Source organism: Amia ocellicauda, chromosome 21 (assembly GCF_036373705.1).
Source record: "Amia ocellicauda isolate fAmiCal2 chromosome 21, fAmiCal2.hap1, whole genome shotgun sequence".
Taxonomy (NCBI): Eukaryota; Metazoa; Chordata; class Actinopteri; order Amiiformes; family Amiidae; genus Amia; species Amia ocellicauda.
The window spans coordinates 833,502-855,742 of record NC_089870.1 but is presented as its reverse complement, the minus strand read 5'-3'; the positions used below and the strand labels follow the sequence as shown (position 1 = coordinate 855,742).

Below are 22,241 nucleotides of genomic sequence, written 5' to 3'. Positions count from 1 at the left end.
CACAGGTTCGCCGTTCCTGCGCGGGCGACCGCCCAGCAGATCCTATACGGTCCAGCCAAGGGAATCTCTACATCTACCTTGAGGTGCTGGTGGCGTGTCGTCTGCGCAGTGAAGCAGGCACTGTGGGAGGGACGGAACATCTGTTTGTTCAATAAGCAGGAGCTGGACCCGATCGTCATCGCGCGGAGGGGCATGGTGTTTGTGAAAGACTACGTCAATCTGGAGGTCCATCAGAGGGGCAAGGAGGAAGCCTTTAAGAACTGGCGCATACAAGATCTGGGGGAGCTCAGGATCCCGTGATGGGACCCACCTCCGGGGACGGTTAGTTCCCCCTGCTGGAGCCCGAGTCCAAGATCTTTTAAAGATCTTTTAAAGATTTTATGAATGATTGTTTTTAAAAGAAGATTTTAAATAATGAATCTTAATTGTTTTTAAAGATTTAGTTGTTTTTAAATCACATTGTTTAGGGTTTTTTAGGTATAGTTTTGTTATATTTTGTTGTCAGATACATTGACCGTTTTGGGTTTAATTTAAAATGCATTGGACCTTTTTTGTTTGTTTTTTTATTTTTTCCTTTTTAATTGTTTTTTTAATTTGTTCAATGCATTTTCAGTTATTTTCAATGTATCTGACTCTTTTGTTGGTGTGCAATTTTTTTGCTTTTATCACGTTTTGTTTATTTGATTTGAGCACGTTTATTTTAAAGTTAATTGTTTTAGTTTTGTTAAAAATCACAAGATTTTAAAAATTTTAAGTGATTTTAAGGATTGGTATTTTAACGATTTTAATCATAAGTATTAAATATTGAATTGTTTTTATTTCATGCAATGTAAAATACTTCAACCCAATAAACAGTATTTTACTTTATCACAAATATTCTATTATATGTTATATCCTTTAATCAACACCAATCATGCATCCACTTACACTCCACTGTACATATTAGGTAACTGCATACACATAGCCCGATATACACCCTATAACTACGAGGATAGAGATACAAAACAATACAAAATGTGGGGAGGGAAAGGGGGGGAATTTTCGGTTTTCCGCTCATTTCTTTCGCTGTTCCAAAAGAGGGGACTGAAGTGTGCATGTCACTGTCATGTGGTCTTACTGTGCTATGGTACTGTGCTACAGTTCAACCCTGATACCTAGAAGATCAGGGTCTGATTAGGACCAGTTCTCTCAAGCCCAGAAATTTGGGCTTGATATATCCAAGCCCCCCTTATACGTATGCCTTCATTTTCCCCGGTTTCACCATATATGGGTTTTCCTAACGAGTTGACAGGCAGAAACCAAAGACATGTGGGCCTGGTATCTTTTTCTCCTATCTTATCTGCATGAAAGTGTCTTTACTTTGTAACCTTTCTAAGACTGCTTGCCTCTCGAAACTCTTCCAGGCAGCTGCTTGTAATAAAAACCTTTAGATTGGAAATGCATCTCTCTATCTGGATTTCTTCAACTCTTCAAATACTATATAGTTCCACATTATAAGAACCAAAGGATAATGTTATGCTTCTTGTGTTTCATTTCAATCTTCACTTGGCACTAGAAATTATGTATTGAAGACACATATGTTTTGGTGCACAGGTGCTTTTGGAAGAAGTTTTGTGGCTAAAAGTTTGTCATCAGTGAATAAATAACCTTTTCTTGTTTTGGAATGACGTAAGTGTGCAAAGTTTTTCCTTTGCAATTCTTTGGTTTGCTGATCAGTTTTTTGCAAAAGGAGAATGGCCACATTTTTAAAGACAAATGAAATCCTCAGCCACAAATTCCTAATGAATTAACATATGAACACCACAGGAATAACACGGATACCTCATGCACTTCCTTTGAGTTCTGATTATGATCACATGTATAACAGTTAAAGGGTTATATTTAGGATCAGGCTTAAGGATGGGGTTATGATTAGAAGCCGGATTAAATTTGTGACCCACCTGACCAATCAGGTAATTTTGGATGCTCAATTAGCCAGAGTCTTGATAATGCTAAAGTTAAAGAGCAAAAGTCAGTGACGTTTGTGTCAGCTGAAAAAAGTTTAACCCCCCTTACAGTACACTAGACAGGCTATGATGCAGACGTGTTATAGGAAGTATATTTCAACTTGAAATTGTGATGCATTTAAATTAGATTTTTGTTCCTTTGATATACACAACCTACTCCACAATTTCAATGTGGGAAAAGATGAAAAATCTACTAGAAAATAAAAATGGTAAAAACTAGAGAAGTATTCACCCCCTTTGCTATGACACAGCTAAATAAGCTCAGGTGTAACCAATTGCCTTCACAATTCACACAATAGGTTGAATGGAGTCTATCTGTGTGCAATAAAAGTGATAAATAAAGTGATTACTCTATTAAGTGATTACTCTATCTTAATAGCGATTATAACCTGTGTTTTCTTTTAACACAATAGCAACAATTACTAATCAGCAGGCAAAGCCATCAGAGTTTAACCCCCCAATATCACCTGCAATTACTTTATGGATCATTTCAATAGCAAAGTCGACAGCCTTAGAAAACAGATAGAATTAGAAACATACACAAATCAATGCACTGTGCAGTCCCTCACAGTTCCTGCCTACCTAAGACTCGTTTAACACAGTAAATCACCAAGAATTAGTCTCGCTACTTACTAAAATGAAAACTACAACCTGCGCACAATACCCATTAAATTGCTAAAACAATATCTTCATTATATATTCACCTAATACACAATATTATTAACACCTCTATATCTTCAGGATCTGTTCCCAAATCGTTTTAGTTAGCTGTAATTAAACCACTTTCTAAATCCAGTGCTGACCCTTAAACACTACCAAACTATTTAAAACCTTCTCTGCCTTTCTAAGGTTCTAGAGAAAGTAGTTGCAAACCAGTTCCAAGCTTTTGTAACTAATAATCATATTTATGACATTTTTTATCAGGCCACTCCAACCACAGTACAGAAATGGTCATGTTAAAAGTCTTAAATGACGTGTTTCAGTCCTCTGACTTGCCACTGTTAATATTTTACTAGACTTAAGTGTCAGTAAATCCTAACAATACCATAGACATAGAAACACTAATCTGCTTGGATTAATAATTTATTATGCTTAATTCTGATAAAACCTAATTTTATTTAAACTGTTCATCATACACTGAAAAAACGGAGTAATGATAACATTAATTTCTCCTAATTGTTTAAGGAGATGGCATGAAACCTGGGTGTCATCTGTGACCATAACCTATCCTTTGAATTCAGAATGTGTCGAGATCTTCCTTCCTCCATCTTAGAATCATTGCTAGACTGAGACAATGACACTGTGAAAATGATACACGCATTCGTTACATCTAGATTGGATTACTGTAATGTCATTCTAACAGGTAGCACAAGCAGAGCTATTTCTGCACTTCAGTTATTCCAAAATGATGCGGCTAAAACAAAAAAACATGAATGCATCACTCCAGTATTAGCTTCTCTTCACTGGATCCCTGTACACTACAGGACAGATTTAAAAGTTCTCTTATTAGCATATAAATCACTGAATGGATTGGCACCTTAGCCTCTGTTTTCTTAGCCAATAGTGCCGCTGGTGTGCCATGGACAATTTTATTTTTGTCTTCCGGCAATAGCCCCCTCTGAGGTGCCGACAAGACACTTCGTCCCCTATTGTGGAAGCCCGACATGGCATAACCCATCTCAGAGGCACCCCACCATGGAGGGCTAACATCCACGCCCCAAGGTCTGACAAGCCATTGCCACTCAAGGGCTGTGATATTCCAAACCCCCCCCCCCCCGAGGGCCATCAAGAGGCCCACTGTTTAAGAACTTTCTGATCTCCTTGCTGCTGTAATAACTATATTGCCTGGAGGGGAGGCAACCATTAAGCCTAGGCCTTAAGCCGTGCCCCCCCCCCCCGATATTTATTTTCTCCTACATGCAATCGATAGGAGTTTTTGTTTTTCTCTCCACTGTGCCTAATGGTTTATTTAATGTTGGTTTACTGTTAAACTGTTAAAGGTCTATTTTTATTTTATTTTATTTTGTTGTATGTTTGTTTTAGTATGTTTATCACTCTGTAAAGCACTTTGTGGCTACTCTGAGAAGGGCGCTATACAAATAAAAATTGATTGATTAATATGAAATGTAAAGTCCAGGTAACACCATACCTACTGTGAAACATGGTGGTGGCAGTATCATGCTATGGGGATGGTTTGTTTCAGTAGGGACTGGAAACATTGCCAGAGTAGAGGATAAAATGGATGGAGCTAAATACAGGGGTTGACATTTAAAATCATCAACATTTTATGTTGTAACCCATCACAATGTGAAAAAGTCCAAGGGGGCTGAATACTCTAAATAAAATAATTAAAAGCCAATACCCAAATCAAAACCCCTAACCCTGTTTCAGCACTCTCCTGAAGCTGCCTCTTAGCTCTTTCCTGTTTGCCTTGTTTGTGCATTACTAAGCTTGGCCTGGCTTTGTTTCATATCCTGTTCAAGGAAAACAAGAGCAGATACACTTTTAAACTCCAGCAGCACCATTTGTAGATTTCCATCCTGTTTCCTCCACTTTAAGGAATGTTTCCCCCTTTTCTCCCCCCCACCACCAATTTATAGCATTTGTAAACAGCCATTACCTTGAACTGATAAAATATCCTAAATACATAGTTGGATGTCTAGACAAATGAGAGTGGCAGCAAAATAATAATTTCCAGGGCCCATTTTTTGTCCAGTGCTGTCATTACCCTCTGGGAGTTAACTGAATCTTATTTATAAAGTAATGATTCTGTGGCTTTTATCTGCTGTTGATTTGTAGAAGGTGTTAAGAATTTTCTTACATTCATACTTATTGATATATTTTTTGAAATAGTTTTATTATGTTGTTTTGTTGGGGCTGTTCTTGTGCTAACTGATTTTAAACAGGGAATATTTAAGGTAGCCAATTAAACTGGATTAACAGTCTTTGCAAAACTGATGGTCTTGGAAGATCTCCACTGTCCATATCCAAATATATGTGTATCATTCCATAGTACTATGTTCTATGCATTTCAAAGCAATGTATACTCCATAGCCAGTGATTTAAAGCCCCAGAGAGTAAGTCAACTGTGCCTTGGAGATTTAGTGTCTAGGAATTGGGTTACCAACCTCACCCCACAATTCTGGTACATTGGGAAAGAGGCAGGAGTATTAAATTGCCAGAAGTTTTCTCACAAAAAAATATTGGAGCAGTGGAGTCCAAGTCTGGTGCTGCAGAGCCCTCAGTCCCATTGGTTGGGCAATTCTAAGTAAAAAATGTAAACTGAAAACACATATCAGTTATTGATTTAATAAGCAATAGCACTTTAGTTGAGGGAAATCAGGTACTTGTAGGCTGAAGGGTATATGCAGTAGAAATGTTTGTTCCAATTGATTTATAAATGTCACTGCACTAAAACACCTGCTTCACTGATCAGAATGAAATGCTTCCAAATGTTTATAAATTGAGAACCTATAAAACCTGTGCCAGGCACAGCAAAGCAGCCCCAAAACATAACTGAGCCTCCTCCATTTTGCACTGTAGGTATGGTGTTCTTTTCTTTGAAATCTGCGAACATGATGACTTGCCAAAAAGCTCCAGTTTTGACTCATCTGTCCAAGGGACATTCTCCCAGAAGGATTGTGGCTGGTCAATATCCAGTCTGGCTTTTTTGTGTTTTTCTTGCTAAAGTGGAGCCCTCCTGGGTCTTCTTCCATGGACACTTTCGATCAAAAAGTGACGGATGGTGAGATCAGAAACTGACGTACCTTCACCTTGGAGTTCAGCTTGTATCTCTTTGGCAGTTATCCATGGTTCTTTTTCTGCCATTCGCACTATCCTTCTGTTCAATCTGGGGTCGATTTTCCTCTTGCGGCCGCGCCCAGGGAGGTTGCCTATAATTCCATGGACCTTCTTAAAAATATTTGCAACTGTTGTCACAGGAACATCAAGCTGCTTGGAGATGGTCTTGTAGTCTTTACCTTTACCATGCTTGTCTATTATTTTCTTTCTGATCTCTTCAGACAACTCTCTCCTTTGCTTTCTCTGGTCCATGTTCAGTGTAGTGCACACAATGATACCAAACAGCACAGTGACTATTTTCCTCCATTTAAATAGGCTGAATGACTGATTGGATTACAGGATTGGAGACATGTTTGATACTAATTAAGGAAACGAATTAGTTTGGAATATCACAATAATCTAATTATTTATTATCTTTTCTAAAGGGTACCAACAAATGTGTCCAGGCCATTTTAGAATATCTTTGTAGAATGAGCAATAATTCATCTCTTTTCACAGCTTCTTTGCTTTATTCTATGACATACCAAAGGCATGCAAGTATGATGCAATAGCTTTTTATTTCATCACTTTTCAGGAGAAATGAAGCATTATTTCAGTGAGCTGTAAGGGTACCAACAAATTTAAGCATGTCTGTATATATATATATATATATATATATATATATATATATATATATATATATATATATATATATATATATAAACATTTAAACTTATATAACTTTAAACTTATAGGACTTCTATATTGCTATATATTTATAATGATATAAGATAATGTGCAGGACATCATTAGTTAAATCAGATCGTAACCACATATTGCAAAGGTTAATCAATAATAATGTTTTTATATTCCTACGAGAATTAATAGAAGTTTTAAAAAAATATGTATTCTGTAGTTATTAGTTTTCATCTTTTGATGTACTTGTTCAGGCAATTTTGAATACTTTATGCATGGTTCTGTCAACAAAAGACCTACTGTCAAGTTCGTGTACTTTCCTAGGGTAAGTCTGGAGTGCAGTGCATGGGCTGGGTGTGTTTTTGTGACGCATCTCATGTTGTCGCAGACTCAGTGACCGCATGACCTGTCCCAGCGAGAGAGACAAAGTGGTAACTATCGCTTTCACAAAAATAAGGAAATTCCCAGCTGAAGGAGTTAAAGGTAACTTGACTCCTTTTGTTACACTGAAGTTCAGAGGTAGAAATTACCATGGTATATTAGCAGCTTTCTGTGTAGTGTTGTGCGGAACCTCACCAGGTGCTCGGAGAACTTGCAGGGAAAAGTTCATCTTAAAAAAGGTATGTTACACATGCACGTTTTCTTTGCAGGACACCACGTTGTGGTGGGAAAGGTTGACGAATACCTAGAAACTGCAACTCAGCGATACGAGCACCAGGCACACTGTTGTATTTCGGCACAGTATTGGTTTTCTCAGCAGTTTTTGCTGCATTTGAATATATAGGTGAGCTGAGAAATGTAGGCGATATTCAGAATTGTATGAATCCAGTATATGGTGATATTTGAAATATGATTAAGGGCACAAGCACTGCATTTTAGCCCGCCATTGTATTTCTGTTTGCATCAGAGTTCACAAAAGTGCACTTTGGTTTTGAGAGACGTTTTAGCATTGAAAGAATATCAACTCATTATGTAGCGATATCATTTTAATCACTATTTACATTGTAGAGGCATGTGTGGAAGCTTGAACAGTAAAATGTGTTTAAGTAACAGTGTAAATTACATGTTCGCCGTGATAAATTTGTATGGTTGAAATCTATAGTCTGTGTTAGTTTTTTCCAGGGATCTATTATATTATATTTATTGATAAATACATGAAACAGTAGGTAAATCGTAACTCGAGCTGCGATTACAGTTGTGTGTCACCAGGTAGATACAAACAAAGTCAACTGATTTCAATGCATGACATGTTTCTTTGGCAGCAGTATAGAAACCGAATAAGGATTGAACCATACATATATTAAGTCATTGAAATACGTAATTCATATTCCAAAACAAAGCATAAACTACAGTTCAAACGATGCTAACAATTATAATAATTCCAATACATAACGCAGTTTTCATTCAAACATTTAAACGTAATCAATCACTGTATGTACTTACCAAAACCATTATAAATAAAACAACATTAAATGACAGCAAAAGCCACAGTGTAATCAAGTTTACAGGCTACCAGTATTACAGTAGTGGTAAAGTGACCATGGGTTCACTAAACCCTGCTGTTGGTGCAGAGATGCCAAGAAATGCACAGATCTCGACTCCGCAGATCCATAACACATGCATTAATGTGGTTTGTACTTCACAGTAACTATCTGAAAAGGTCTTAATATGTAACCCATTATTAATTTTAGACAAAGGTAGCTGTCAAAGCTGTATTGTTTTATTTTTTCATTGATTTATGTATAAGGCTTACTGCTATTTTCTTACCCTATTGACTCTTTTTAACAACTGAACACTGGCAACATATAGCCTAATGTTGCAAATGGTTCAATTAATCCCGGGACTGAGAAGCTCAGTATTTTTCCATGACTATAATTGGGATATAACTGGCCTGCTCATTGAAAATGTTTTTATATGATGAATTGGGAGTTTGGCTTCAGGGCATAAACTGATAACTATCGTTTTTTGGTTCTGTAAGGAAAGAGAAAGGAAGAAGGAAAACTCAAAATGGAGATCCCTGGTTTAGATATGTACTGTCAAAGCTGACTGCAATTTCCCACAGGATGGTGCATAACAGGATGGGTTGGATGGGCTCAAGGACTGAACCATACATTAATTAACCATACTATACAACTTTCCCTGTAATGTGCAAAGTATCCTTAATTATATTGATTTGGTATTGTAATTATAAGAACATAAGAAAGTTTCCAAAGAGAGGAGGCCATTCGACCCATCGTGCTCGTTTGGTGTCCATTAATAACTAAGTAATCCAAGGATCACGTCCAGTCTAATGATGACTGTTATATTTTGCATTGTTGTATTAATAGACATTATAGGCTACTTCTAACTGATACAGAGCAATGGAAACTAAGATACTTATACCTGTGTATAGAAGTCTGCTAAAAAAAAAAAACATATACATTCCCAAATACACTGACTAGAATTACAATAATAAACAATTTGATTATTTTCTTTTAGTGCTACTATATTGCACACCTGTGAGATGCATTGGTTTCCCTTATGGGTGCAATAACTTGGAGACACACATTTTTGCCTTCCCCTTTTGCAGGATTTCTGCTTGCATCTTGTATGAATGTGTTACAATCATCCAGCCTTTTTGCATGGGCTCAACAATTTCTACTGACTGATTTACATAGGGTATAGAGGATTTTTCCAGTCTTTTAGCCAATGTGTGAATGCTGATAATGCTATAAAATGGGGAGGATAAAGTCCAGGGTGCAATGACAATTTATAGGATACCTTTATTGAAAAGAAAGAAAAATCTCACATTAATCTTGTGCCTAGATTAACTTTCTTTCTAGATTTACACCCTCAGAAAATGGTGAGTAAAGAGTTTTGAAAATCACTGTTTCTCTGTTACAAACTGACTACTTACGTTTCTTGTAGCTGGGCACTTGGAATGTTCTATCCGGACCGTTAACTGTTTAAATGAGCCAATTGTTGGTCTTAAATAGGCTAAATGTCCCTGTGTTCAAGGTATCCAGTGATTGGTGATTTAGAGAGACCTGTAAAACCTACAGGATTGCGGCTCTCCAGGAACAGGGTTGGCCAAACCTGCAATAAAGCATTGTCTGTGGCCAGGTTCTCTACTGTGCAAATCCAGTCTTTCTCAATGAACCAGTATAAATTCCCCCAAAGGAAAAGTTTAATAAAATCTGCGTGTTTAAGTCTTATAGAGCAGTTTCTTCACTAATATGTACCATTAGAATAAATTATGGTAGAATTGTATATGGGAAAGAAAATGACTACAGTAAACCTTTATTTTGTATGAAGGACACACCCTTTTATATCAAAGCAGGCTGGTGAAACAGCTGTGAAATTTTGAGAGGTATACTTAAACAAAGCATTTGTAAGTTAATTCTTTTGGCTTCGCGTATTTGCAATATTCCATTCATGTATTCTAAATGGGAGTTTGCTTACTGAGCTTTTTAAAGTTAGATTCATTTTCATGTCTTCCTCTTCCCAGTCGGAAACATGGTGCCTGACAGGGGGGAAATTCCTCTTCCTCAATGGACACAATCTTATTATTTGTATTTATTTATTGCATCATGCACAGATAAAACATGTAACAAATAAAGCTAGCAATAGAAATGGATTACAAAATAAATAGATAACATTTCAAAACAGATGAGGGAATGTCGGGGGGACAATATAGTACGTTTCAAATCGAGGCGGGGATTGTTTGTATAATTATGTGTACATTTGTTATTTTGTGTATCTTGTTGTTCGTGTGTGTTAGTGTTTTGTTGTGTTCTTTTATATTATCATATACAGTTTGGCTGCTCAGTTGGATTCAGGTCAGGTGATTGACTTGGCCATTGCAGAACAGTCCACTTCTTCACCTTAAAAAAGTCCTGGGTTGCTTTTTCAGTCATGCATCAGTTGCTCCTGATCTGGCCAACTGTTATTAACTGTTATTAATAATTATTCCATCATCCACCACAGTTGTTTTCCGTGGTCTTCCGGGCCTTTTGGTGTTCCTGAGCTCACCAGTGCGTTCTTTCTTTTTAAGAATGTACCAAATAGTTGATTTGGCCACACCTAATGTTTTTGCGATCTCTCTGATTGGTTTATTTTGAATTCTAAGGCAAAACTGAAGGCAAAACGCCCCAAGAACAAGCAGGAACTAAAGACAGCTGCAGTACAGGCCTGGCAGAGCATCACCAGGGAAGAAACCCAGCATCTGGTGATGTCTGTGGGCTCCAGACTTCAGGCAGTCATTGACTGCAAAGGATTTGCAACCAAGTATTCAAACTCACAATTTAATCCATGATTATGTTAGTTTCTCCAAATACTTTTGAGCCCCTAAAATTGGGGGACCACATATACAAATGGGTGTAATTCCTACACCGTTCACCCAATTTGGATGTAACTACCCTCAAATTAAAGATGAAAGTCTACACTTAAAGCACATCTTGATTGTTTCCTTTCAAATCCATTGTGGTGGCATACAGAGCCAAAATTATGACAATGGTGGGAATTGTGTCACTGTGCAAATATTTATGGACCTAACTGTATGTGGCATTAATCTAGGGTTAAATTCAGATATACAGTTGCAGGTGTCCAGGTTTTATTATAATTTTCGACCTGAGATTTTTGGAGCGCAGACATTTTTTTAGTGAGATGTATTATGTCATTAGTGTTTAGTATTTAGTATTTTCACATTTTCCAGTTCAGGATGAATGAATTGTTGGTGATAGTTAGAGACACAAGAATGAGATTGGTATTATATGATTGAATGTTAATGTCACCAAGTAAACATAATGTTGGAAAGAATGGGATGCTACAATTCAAAGTTAATGACATAGCCTAATCGTTTGACTTCTTTCCAGAATTGTTGTACTGGGGGCATTGCCATAGTGCGTGGAGTGTCTGGAGTATTAAGGGAACAATAAGTACACATGTTTTTATCAATGAAGCACATTTTACACATATACTGTGTGATGTGTGATATGTGATTTGTGAATGACCTTGTACTGGATTAGTTCAAGTTGCATCTTGGTGAATGTTGACATAGAAAAAGTGTTAGAGCAAATTTCAGTCTACAAATTGTTATCAGTTGAAAGTGTTACATCAGATTCCCAATGGGTGATTGGAAGATAAATAGTGGAATCTAGGCTATATTTATTAGAAGTGTATATAATTATGAAAGCTGTTATTTTGAATTCAATATTAGGTTTATTTCTTCTAGTAATGGTGGTAGTAACAGGTTCTTATTAGTAATAACAATTTTTGATTTCAAAATACTTAAATACTACTCTTTACTGATACAATACTTCTGGATCAAATCTTCAAATGTAAGAAGATTGCTATTTTCAAAAATGTGAGTGATCCCTTTTTGTTTCCATATTGTAGAAGAATGTGTATCAAGAATTTTGGTTAAAAAACATAGGTGTAAATCAACAGGGTGTCATGGTATAATTTGTGCGTTTCTTTATTTTAGAAATCTTGCTGATTGATAGGGGATCAAATACTTATTTCCCTCATTAACATGCAAATCAATTTATAACTTTTTTGAAATGCGTTTTTCTGAATTTTGTTGTTGTCATTCTGTCTCTCACTGTTAAAATACACCTACCATTAAAATTATAGACTGATAATTTCTTTGTCAGTGGGCAAACGTACAGAATCAGCAGGGGATCAAATACTTTTTTCCCTCACTGTATCCATGAATTGTGATGGTGGTCATTGGCTGATCCATTTGATAATGAACTGTAGTTGTGTTGCTAGATAATAATTAAATTGGTACATCAAGTCCTCCATAGGATTTGTGTTTTTGTAATTTTACCAATTTAATACAGGGAGATTTATTTTACCAGTAGAATATATTACTTTAGGGAGTATGCTCAATTTAATGGTAGCTATGCTTCCAATAAGGGCATGCAATGTTATTAAAGCCTGAGATACCAGGATTCACCCAGAAATCTATTGCAGTCAGGTGGCAGAGCTTTGGTTACTGGGAATACTTTCAGTGAGACCCTCTCACTGGGAACCAGCTGCTTAATGTTTTTGCGATCTCTCTGATTGGTTTGTTTTGAGTTCTAAGGCAAAACTGAAGGCAAAATGCCCCAAGAGCAAGCAGGAACTAAAGACAGCTGCAGTGCAGGCCTGGCAGAGCATCACAAGGGAAGAAACCCAGCATCTGGTGATGTCTAGAACCAGCTGCTTAAGCAATACATTGAAATCCATTAAAATGTGATGTTTCTATATCAGATACATTATACTCAATAGCATGATCTTAGGACAGGGGAATGTGTACAAGTGAGGTTTTCAAAATGGTAAAGATGGGGGCAAACTTACAGGGTTAAGCTGGCAGGCTGTTAGACGGGGCTTTAGAATAATTATCCTAGTCTAAGCTAAGTGAAGTAATACATGCATTTAGTCAGAGCAGAACTGTGAATAAGAAATTTGAAAAACCAATTTTCCCCTGATACTTTTATGAAACCACTTGTCTTGTTCCCAGATTAAAAATTGTTTATTTGAAGTAGAGAAGATATGTTACATGCAGCTGAATTTTCTATTTGGATTCAGCCACATAGAAGGTTTCCAGTGGTGCTTAGTGAGTTAAACAATTCAAATTTTAAATAAAATGTTACAATTGAGCAATTCCCACTCTCACACTCCAGTTTATTCCTTTTGTTAAGAAACATAGTGCAGACTTGCACACTGTTGTATGTAGCTGTATTACTGTAATAATGTTAACTAAGTCAAGTACTCACTTGAAGGGTAATAGTAATTAAGTAATAGTGGGTGTTGGTTTGGGTTTGCTAGTGTCTGTGTGTGGTGGTTGTGGCTTTAAATCTGTAATTATGTTTATATATATGCCTCTTGGAGTACAAAGCTGTGGTGTAACGGTGAGTCTTGAAGGAATTTAGTCTGCTATAAACAGACAGTGATGACATGCTAATACTGCTGTGCTTTGGCAATGCTAATCGAGCTAAAATGTGAATGCCATATTAGAACATGAGAAGAACATAAGAAATTGTACATACAAGAGGAGGCCATTCGAACCATCATGCTCGTTTGGTGTCCATTAATAACTAAGTGATCCAAGGATAATATCCAGTCTATTTTTAAATGTTCCCAAATTCTCAGCTTCAACAACATCACTGGAGAGTTTGTTCCAGATTGTGACAACTCGCTGTGTGAAGAAGTGTCTCCTGTTTTCCGTCTTGAATGCCTTGAAGCCCAATTTCCATTTGTGTCCCCGGGTGCGTGTGTCCCTGCTAATCTGGAAAAGCTCCTCTGGTTTGATTTGGTTGATGCTTTTCATGATTTTGAAGACTAGTCCCCACGTAATCTCCTCTGTTCCAGGGTGAAAAGGTTCAGTTCCCTCAGTCTCACAGTAGGACATTCCCTTCAGACCTGGAATAAGTCTGGTTGCTCTCCTCTGAACTGCCTCTAGAGCAGCGATATCTTTCTTGAAGTGTGGAGCCCAGAACTGTACACAGTATTCCAGATGAGCTCTAACTAGTGCATTGTACAGTCTGAACATTACCGCCCTTGTTCTCAATTCTACACTTTTGACAATATAACATTGTTTGCCTTTTTTTTGCTTCCCCACATTGCTTGGATGGAGAAAGTGAGGAGTCCACATATACTCCTAGGGCTTTCTCACGCTTTACTTTATATAGTTCTATTCCTCCCATAGTGTAATTATAGTGGACATTTTTGTTACCTACATGTATTACCTTGCACTTGTCTACATTGAATTTCATCTGCCAGGTGACAGCCCACAACTGAATATTATCTAAGTCCCTTTGAATAACCTGTGCTGCCGAGATTGTATCTGCTGAGCCACCTTTTTTAGTATCATCTGCAAATTTGACAAGTTTGCTAACTATCCCAGAGTCCAGATCATTAATATAGATTAGAAAAAGCACAGGCCCTAGTACTGATCCCTGTGGAACTCCACTAACAACCTCACTCCAGTTAAAAGCAACTCCTCTAATCGACACCTTCTGTTTCCTATACATCAACCAGTTCATAATCCATCTACTTACATTACCCTGAATGCGTACAACTTCCAATTTGAGGATCAGTCTTTGGTGTGGAACCTTATCAAAAGCTTTCTGAAAATCGAAGTATATCATATCATATGCTTTCACATGATCTACAGCTGCATGTTAAAAAAACTCCAATAAATTAGTAAGACATGATCTGCCTCGTCTAAACCCATGTTGACTATCTCCAAGAAGGTTTTCATTAAGATGCTCCTCTACTTTCTGTCTAATCAATTTTTCCAACATTTGCCAAGTGATGCAGATGAGACTGATTGGTCTGTAATTTCCTGGCTCAGTTTTGTCCCCTTTCTTGTGGATAGGTATGACATTTGTTCCAAATGTCATTTGGAATATTTGAGTTAGCGGCCTATAAATAATTTCCCTAATTTCTTGGTACTGTTGGAAATAAACCATCTGGCCTAGGTGATTTGTTTGTTTTTAATTCTGCTAGTCCCTTTAGTACCTCCTCCTCATTTATCCTGATCTCTCTTAGGATTTGACTGGACTGATTGTTAACCTGTGGCTTGTTTTCCATTTTTATCTTTTGTAAAAACCTCTGTGAAATAATCATTTAGAACATTTGCCACATCTTGTTTGTTTTCCAAGATACTTCAACTTTTGTCCTTTATCTGTTTCACTTCCTCCTTTATTGACCTCTTGCTGTTATAGTATTGAATAAAACTCATTGCATTAGTTTTAGCTCCAAGAGCTATGTTTCTTTCTCTTTCCTACTAGCAGTTTCCCTTGGTTTTCTTTCCTTAGTGGAACTTCTCACTTTGTCAGAGCTCCCTGCTCCCCTGGTCCGTAGTTTAAAAGATTCTCAATTACTCTGCACATACGCTTTCCCAATGCATTAGCCCCCCTTCTGTTTGGATGTACACTGTCCGGTTTGTACAGGTCCCATCTATCCCAGAAGAAAGACAATAAACCTAATTAAACTCAATAAATAATAAATACATAAATAAACCTAAAGCCCTCTTCCCTACACCAGGATTTCAACCACGTGTTAAACTTTCTAATCTCTGCCTGTCTCCCTGGCCTGGCACGTGCTACCGGAAGTATTTCAGAGAAAACTACTGTGGAGGTTCTGCTCTTTAGTTTTGTTCCTAACTTTTTAATGTAACTTTTTAACTTTTAACCTCTGCCCTACCTTTTCCTATGTCATTGGTTCCAATGTGGACCATGACCAGTGGATTCCCACCGGCTTTGGCCAGTAGCCCGTCTACTAGTTTAGGGAAATCTGCAACCTGAGCACCAGGCAGGCAAGATACCATGTGGGTCTCCTTATCATTAGAACACACTGTGTGATCTACACCTCTAAGAATTGAGTCTCCTACTACAACTACCTCCCTCTTCTGGGGGGGAGTGAGCACCATGGTGCTCTGGTGCTCAACTGCCCTCCCATCACCCTCTGAGCTGTCACTGTCCAACTCGGTGTCCATCAGTTGGAACCTGTTGGGCAATTCTAGATCTTGGGATGTCTCTAAGGGACGTTCTCGCCCTTTCCTGTGGTTACGACCTACTGTAACTCAGCAGTTCTCTACGCTGTCCTGCTCTAAGGTCTCAACTCTCCTAGGTTTTGGCGTGCACACCATCTCTCTCATGGGCTGATTGACTGATTCTTCTATATCACTAATACAGCGCAGATCAACAAGTTTTTTAGTCTCTTGGTTCCTGTTCCATAGTCAACTGCTTGACGTTTTGTGACCGAGAATAGCTGCTTTAAGTAGCTTTTGTCTACCTGGCCCCAATTCACACCTAACTGGCTCCACCTGGAACAGAATTCCTGCTAGTCCTTGACTAAATCACCTTTCTACAACCTGTTTACTTTCACTGGAACTCAGCAGCTGAACTTTGACTACAATTAAGGCAAACTACAGACAAGAGTAACTTCAATTAAGACAAAGTTAAAACAAAATGAGGAATGCTAAGGCTGGTCTGAAACTAGGAAAACAACAAGGTGGCGTGAATAAAACTTTGCAGGCACCTATAGATTTACATTGGTGACAGCACTTCCGGTGGCAATCTGATAAGCACCTAAGATGGCGGCCTGAAATCTTACTCCACTGCATTGAAAGTTCAGCCAGTGGCGCATCTAGTTCTATATATATCTATGGTTTTAGAGGCAGGGAGCCAGACAAACATCCTTCACATCAGTGGAGCAGATAGGAGAACACTTTCCTACTGCCCGTTGTAGCGTTATGTTGGGTGTATTTGGATAAGAGCATTTGGGCTCTGAGCTGAGGCACTGATCTAAAGAAAACCTCTCCCCCCCAAAGTTATCAGATTCCCTTAGCTCATCAGCTTGGAACTGGTTTGCATCAAATTGACAGTTTTGGGGAGGATGGCACCAAGAAGAGGCCAAATAGTTTGGAATTCTGCTATGAGATGTCTGGAGAAAGGGGCCTGTAGGTGATAAAAACTCTTTGAAGTCGACGAGAGCCGAAATCCCGACATAGAGCTACGAACCCAGGCCAACCGGCATTTCCAAAAGATGGCATGGATTGACATCAGTCATAAATCAAGCCCCCCTCCAATAGGACACTGGGGGCTGAAACTGAAATCCAATCTCAAAAACTCAAGAACCAATCACCTATTGATCTGACAGACTATAAGGAACAGCGGACAGTCTTTCTCTCGCTCTCTCACCTGAACCAGTAACTCGCTGCCACAGCTCAACCTGTAGCTCTGTTGCCAGAACCGGAACCAGAAACCAACCAAGTCTTTGCCGGCAACAGAAGAGTTAAACTGGGAGAAGGAGATTGAGCCGTACGAAGAATTATTTTAAAGGACTTTATTAAATAAAGAACTTTACAGACTGCGCTGCCCGCCTGTGCCCACCTGATCAGTGGAGTTTTACAGCTGGACAATTGACTAAGTCGACTGTATACGAAAGTGTCAGTCATTTAAATAGCTATTTGAGTCTTAAGAAACTTGACCCTTGGAACAAACAGGGCCCTGCTTTCCTCAAAGACTTTGTCTTCAAATAAGTACGGTGAGAGACCCTGCTTGCCAAGAAGATTTTGTGCACAACCTTGGAGCCTTCAAACCAGTGGAAAATCTGTTTGGAAAAGACTCTACTTTCGCGAAACCCCAACTTCCAGGTGCATCGACTGAGTGGAAGTTCTTGGACAAAGCCGAACTGGACTGCCTTTGTTCCAAACCACACGGACCTCGTGCCGTGTGCTGTTATCTGAGCCCGAAGCCAGAGAGGCCTCTCTGCGACGAAGTTCAGATAAGTTTAACAGTTTGGAGTTCATGATTCATGACATTTGAGAAATCAATTAGAAATGTTAATCTGTGATTCATAACTCTAGAATGTGTAATATCATTTAGTTTTCTTAAATATAAATGTGTGTTGCATTAAACTGTTTTGTTGATAATTTTAGAAATAAAATCTGTCAACGCCGAGAAATATCTTCTCATTCCTGTTTAACTATTTAGTCTGAAATTGACACAAGTTAATAGACATTAGATTATTGGTGGCCCTGCCTATCCTTAATCATTGAATAATAATCAGTTAAGGGAAATTGTGGTAACAAGTAATGATAGGATCTTTTTCGGCACCTAAACGTGAATGAGACTGATATATATATATAACGAGAAGTTACCTGACATAAATACTAACCTGCGTAGTTATTTAATGTCTGACTAATAATACTAACGAGAGACTCACCTTCGTCTTACTAACCGGTATTGTAGTCAATGTGTTTATAACCTTTTTTGTTTAACGATTTGTGTTATCATATGCGATCCCATGGTCTTTGATTTGGTCACGGAAGTGATTTGTCTTTGATTTGTTGATCTAGAGTTTAATTTTAATTAGTTTTTTCCCTTTTGTATAATTAGTGTAGTGCTACATTTGGTCTTTGTTTTGAATAAATTTGACAATTTATATCTTTGGAATTGGTGTCTGCGTCCAATTATTACAGAAATTGAGTTCTACAAGATTCCAGGATTCGTGATAAGGTGATACTATAAATTCACTTCTTTAATTGAAATTTATAAGTGTACCTTACTCTAAACCGTATTATAAATAAAAAAGTTAAAATTAAAACTAAATGGCTTGTTACTTTATGTTAGCAAAAAATATTTATTTAAATGCTTTGGTTAAGAAAAAATACGCAAGTGCGTTGGTTTTACTTGTTAGAATAACTTGCAACAAGATAAAATGACAGTTTTTGATATAGCTGTGATATAAGGGACTAATTTAATAAATGCATATAATGAAGTTTGGACTTGTGTACTAGTGCGCATGCGAGGACCCCTGTGGCGGTCCTGATCCTGATCAAATGGCAGTGTAAACGCAACACCACTGATCGTGATCATATGTTCCGATGCATTTGATCCGGATCAGAAACGGCAGTGTAAATGCGCCTAATGTTACATGTTCACTGTTAACTGAAGAAACCTCCCTTGTGTGGAAGTAGATTCAGTTCAACCCTAATAGGCCTGACCATACATAAACAGTCCTGGCAAGGTTTTGAATGTTTTCTAAAAATCCACAAGCCATGTTATTCGTGGCTTCTGATTTTCCAAATTGTCTGGTCACTAAATCCATGTTTTTTTTCCACAGGACATGAAGATCTTGCTAGCACTGGTCATACTGCATCTGTCCTCTGCACCAGGGCTCTGTGTAAGTACAGGATTACTATTGACCTCTGGTGTTGCACAAAACACCTTAAATGTGAAATACAGCAGCCAATCCCTCATCAGGGCAATTGATTTAAATTGGTCAGTCACCAAAATATCAGTACTTCAGTTAAGGGAAGGATTTTCCCAACCATATGTCAACAAGAAGCCAAAACAGCAGCTTGTTGAGGTATGATGTCATCTTTACATGGTAATCCTGACCTGCCAGTTAGGTAAATAAAACTGACTGACTGCTCTGATATAAAATTAATCACACAATCACAGTGTGAAGAAGTGTGTGGAATGGTGGTGGACAATAGATACATGAGCTGAAGAGGGTGCTGTTTCCAGGAAGCTGCTAATCAGGCAGGGGTATAAGGTGTCTCTTTGTTTGTGCTTGAGTGGGTGAGTGGGGAGAGTTTGGAGTGAGGTTAGGAGTCTATGGTTGAGTAAAAGTTTACGTGGACTGTGGAAGATGGGGAAAACTCCTGGTTAAAGAAAAAAAACTGTCTTTTGTTTCCTTTATCTCAATTATTGTTTTGTTTGTTGAACAAGTGGCTTAGTTCCAACTATAGCTAGGAGAAACTGGGTGTAGTCAGTGCTCGGTCCAGAGTTATGTTTTTATTTTATTTTCATTTGATGCCAGTAAGGCCCTGTATTTTGTTTGCGTAGAAGTTGAAAAATAATAAACTGCAAGTCTTGCTTTTAAAGACCAACTTCTGTCTCCAAACACTTTGTCCATTTTGGCATACAGTCCCCTTAACTGTGTCACACTTAGTTCACAGATCATGCAATCATTCCTATAGCCCCTTTGAGTGTTATACTTTTCAGATTATGGTTTACTCTGGGTGTTTGTTTAGGGTCAGTATATGTTTGGAGAATGTTAAGACATTTTAATTTCAATTGATTTTCTGCAGATAGTTTCTGGAGAGTCTCTAATTCATTATGTTTTTCAGCTTGTCCCTAAAATGTTGACTGCATTCATTCTGCACATCAGGGTGTGTGTCACAGTTCCCTAGCCCTGACCCTCTATCCCCAGAGGCCACCAATGTTCCCTTGCCTTTTCCTGCTCCCTTCACTGCTTTCCTTTTTCTCTCTGTCAATTAACACTCCTCCACACCCTTGTGCACTTCTGTTCCTGTCCTTTGTTCTCATTGGTCCTGCTCCTGTCTTCCTAGTTTCTGCTCTTTTTTATAAACCCCTCACTGCCCTCACTCGGGGCGAAGTGTTGTCAGCTCTGCCTGCATCACCAAGCCGTGTTCGCCGTGTTCGCCTTCTGTCTCTCTCTCTCTCTCTCTCTCTCTCTCTCTCTCTCTCTCTCTCTCTCGTCTTGTATCTCTGTCTCTCTTGATCACCTGGATTTTGACCTTAGCCAGTGACCTCGACCACGCCTTTGGATTCTTCTTGGTTTCTGTCAGCTCAATGTACTAGCTCTGCACTTGGGTCCTATCTCCTACAGCTTTACGGTCCTCCTACGAGGCAACCGTGACAGTGTGCAGCTTTAGACTTTGAGGGCTCTAGAGTCTGCTTTCTGAGCTGTCTGCAGCCTGAGCATTCAATCATCAAGATAAGTAGATATTTTAGAGTATCCTTTTTCTTGGTTATTTCAAATGTGTCTGATTCAAAGTTCAAATCAGTTTTAGCCCAATGTTAAACTTGTACAGTTAGTCAAATAATAAGAGCTTTGACCTATCCGTGAATCTAAAAGAACTAACCTGTTCCCTATTGTGTTTAAATGTATTGTCAGAAGCCACTTTCTATTAGTTGTAAACAGTGTTGGGGCCATTACTGATAAAACGTAATATATTAGAAAGAAAGAAATGAGGGAAAGAAAGAAATGAGGGAAATTATTCTTAGGCCACTAACTCAAATATTCCAAATGACACTTGGAACAGGGGATGTGCCAATTGACTGGAAGACAGCAAATGTCATACCAATCCACAAAAAAGGGGACAAAACTGAGCCAGGAAATTACAGACCAATCAATCTCACCTGCATTACTTGGAAAATGTTGGAAAAAATGATTAGACAGAAAATAGAGAAGCATCTTAATTAAAACTATATTCTTGGAGATAGTCAACATGGGTTTAGACAAGGCAGATCATGTCTTACTAAATTATTGGAGTTTTTTGAACATCCAACTGTAGCTGTGGATCATGTGAAAGCATATGATATGATATACTTTTATACACTGGACAAGTGCAAGGTATTACATGCAGGTAACAAAAACTTCCACTATAATTTCACTATGGGAGGAATAGAACTAGATGGAGTAATGCATGAGAAAGACCTAGGAGTCTATGTGGACTCCTCACTTTCTCCATCCAAACAATGTGGGGAAGCAATAAAAAAGGCAAACAGAATGCTAGGGTATATTGTCAAAAGTGTAGAATTGAGAACAAGGGCAGTAATGTTCAGACTGTACAATGCGCTAGTTAGAGCTCATCTGGATACTGTGTGCAGTTCTGGGCTCCACACTTCAAGAAAGATATCACTGCTCTAGAGGCAGTTTAGAGGAGAGCAACCAGACTTATTCCAGATTTGAAGGGAATGTCCTACTGAGAGACTGAGGGAACTGAACCTTTTCACCCTGGAACAGAGGAGACTACGTGGGGACTTGATCCAAGTCTTCAAAATCATGAAGGGCATCGACTACATCAAACCAGAGGAGCTTTTCCAGATCAGCAGGGACACACGCACCCGGGGACACAAATGGAAATTGGGCTTCAAGGCATTCAAGACGGAAAACAGGAGACGTTTCTTCACACAGAGAGGTGTCACAATCTGGAACAAACTCCCCAGCGATGTGATTGAAGCTGAGAATTTGGGAACATTTAAAAAGAGACTGGATAGGATCCTTGGATCACTTATGTATTAATGGACACCAAACGAGCACGATGGGGCGATTGGCCTCCTCTCGTTTGTAAACTTTCTTATGTTCTTATGATCTTATGTTCATTCCGATAGCAATGGACTATTTTTCCAAATGGCCTGAGGCCTATGCACTCCCCAGCCAGGAGGCGGTGGGTGTGGCAGAAGATCTTGTGGGACAGTTCTTCACTCGCTTCGGAGTGCCAGGTGAGCTCCACAAGAACATAATTTT

General features: G+C 38.4%; 1 protein-coding gene across 5 annotated transcripts in view; it reads left to right on the top strand.

Annotated features, from left to right (window-relative positions):
* Positions 1-6,840: 6,840 nt before the first annotated feature.
* The window catches only part of LOC136717292 (papilin), a 117,005-nt gene continuing 101,604 nt past the window's right edge, over positions 6,841-22,241 (top strand). For 3 of the 5 annotated variants that reach the window (XM_066694844.1, XM_066694843.1, XM_066694841.1), the window contains exons 1-2: positions 6,841-7,102; positions 19,083-19,142. In XM_066694844.1, the coding sequence (XP_066550941.1) occupies positions 6,884-7,102; positions 19,083-19,142 (279 nt within the window). In that variant the 5' untranslated portion in view covers positions 6,841-6,883. The remainder of the gene's footprint in view (positions 7,103-19,082; positions 19,143-22,241) is intronic. The other 2 variants (XM_066694842.1, XM_066694845.1) reach the window with 2 other exon arrangements.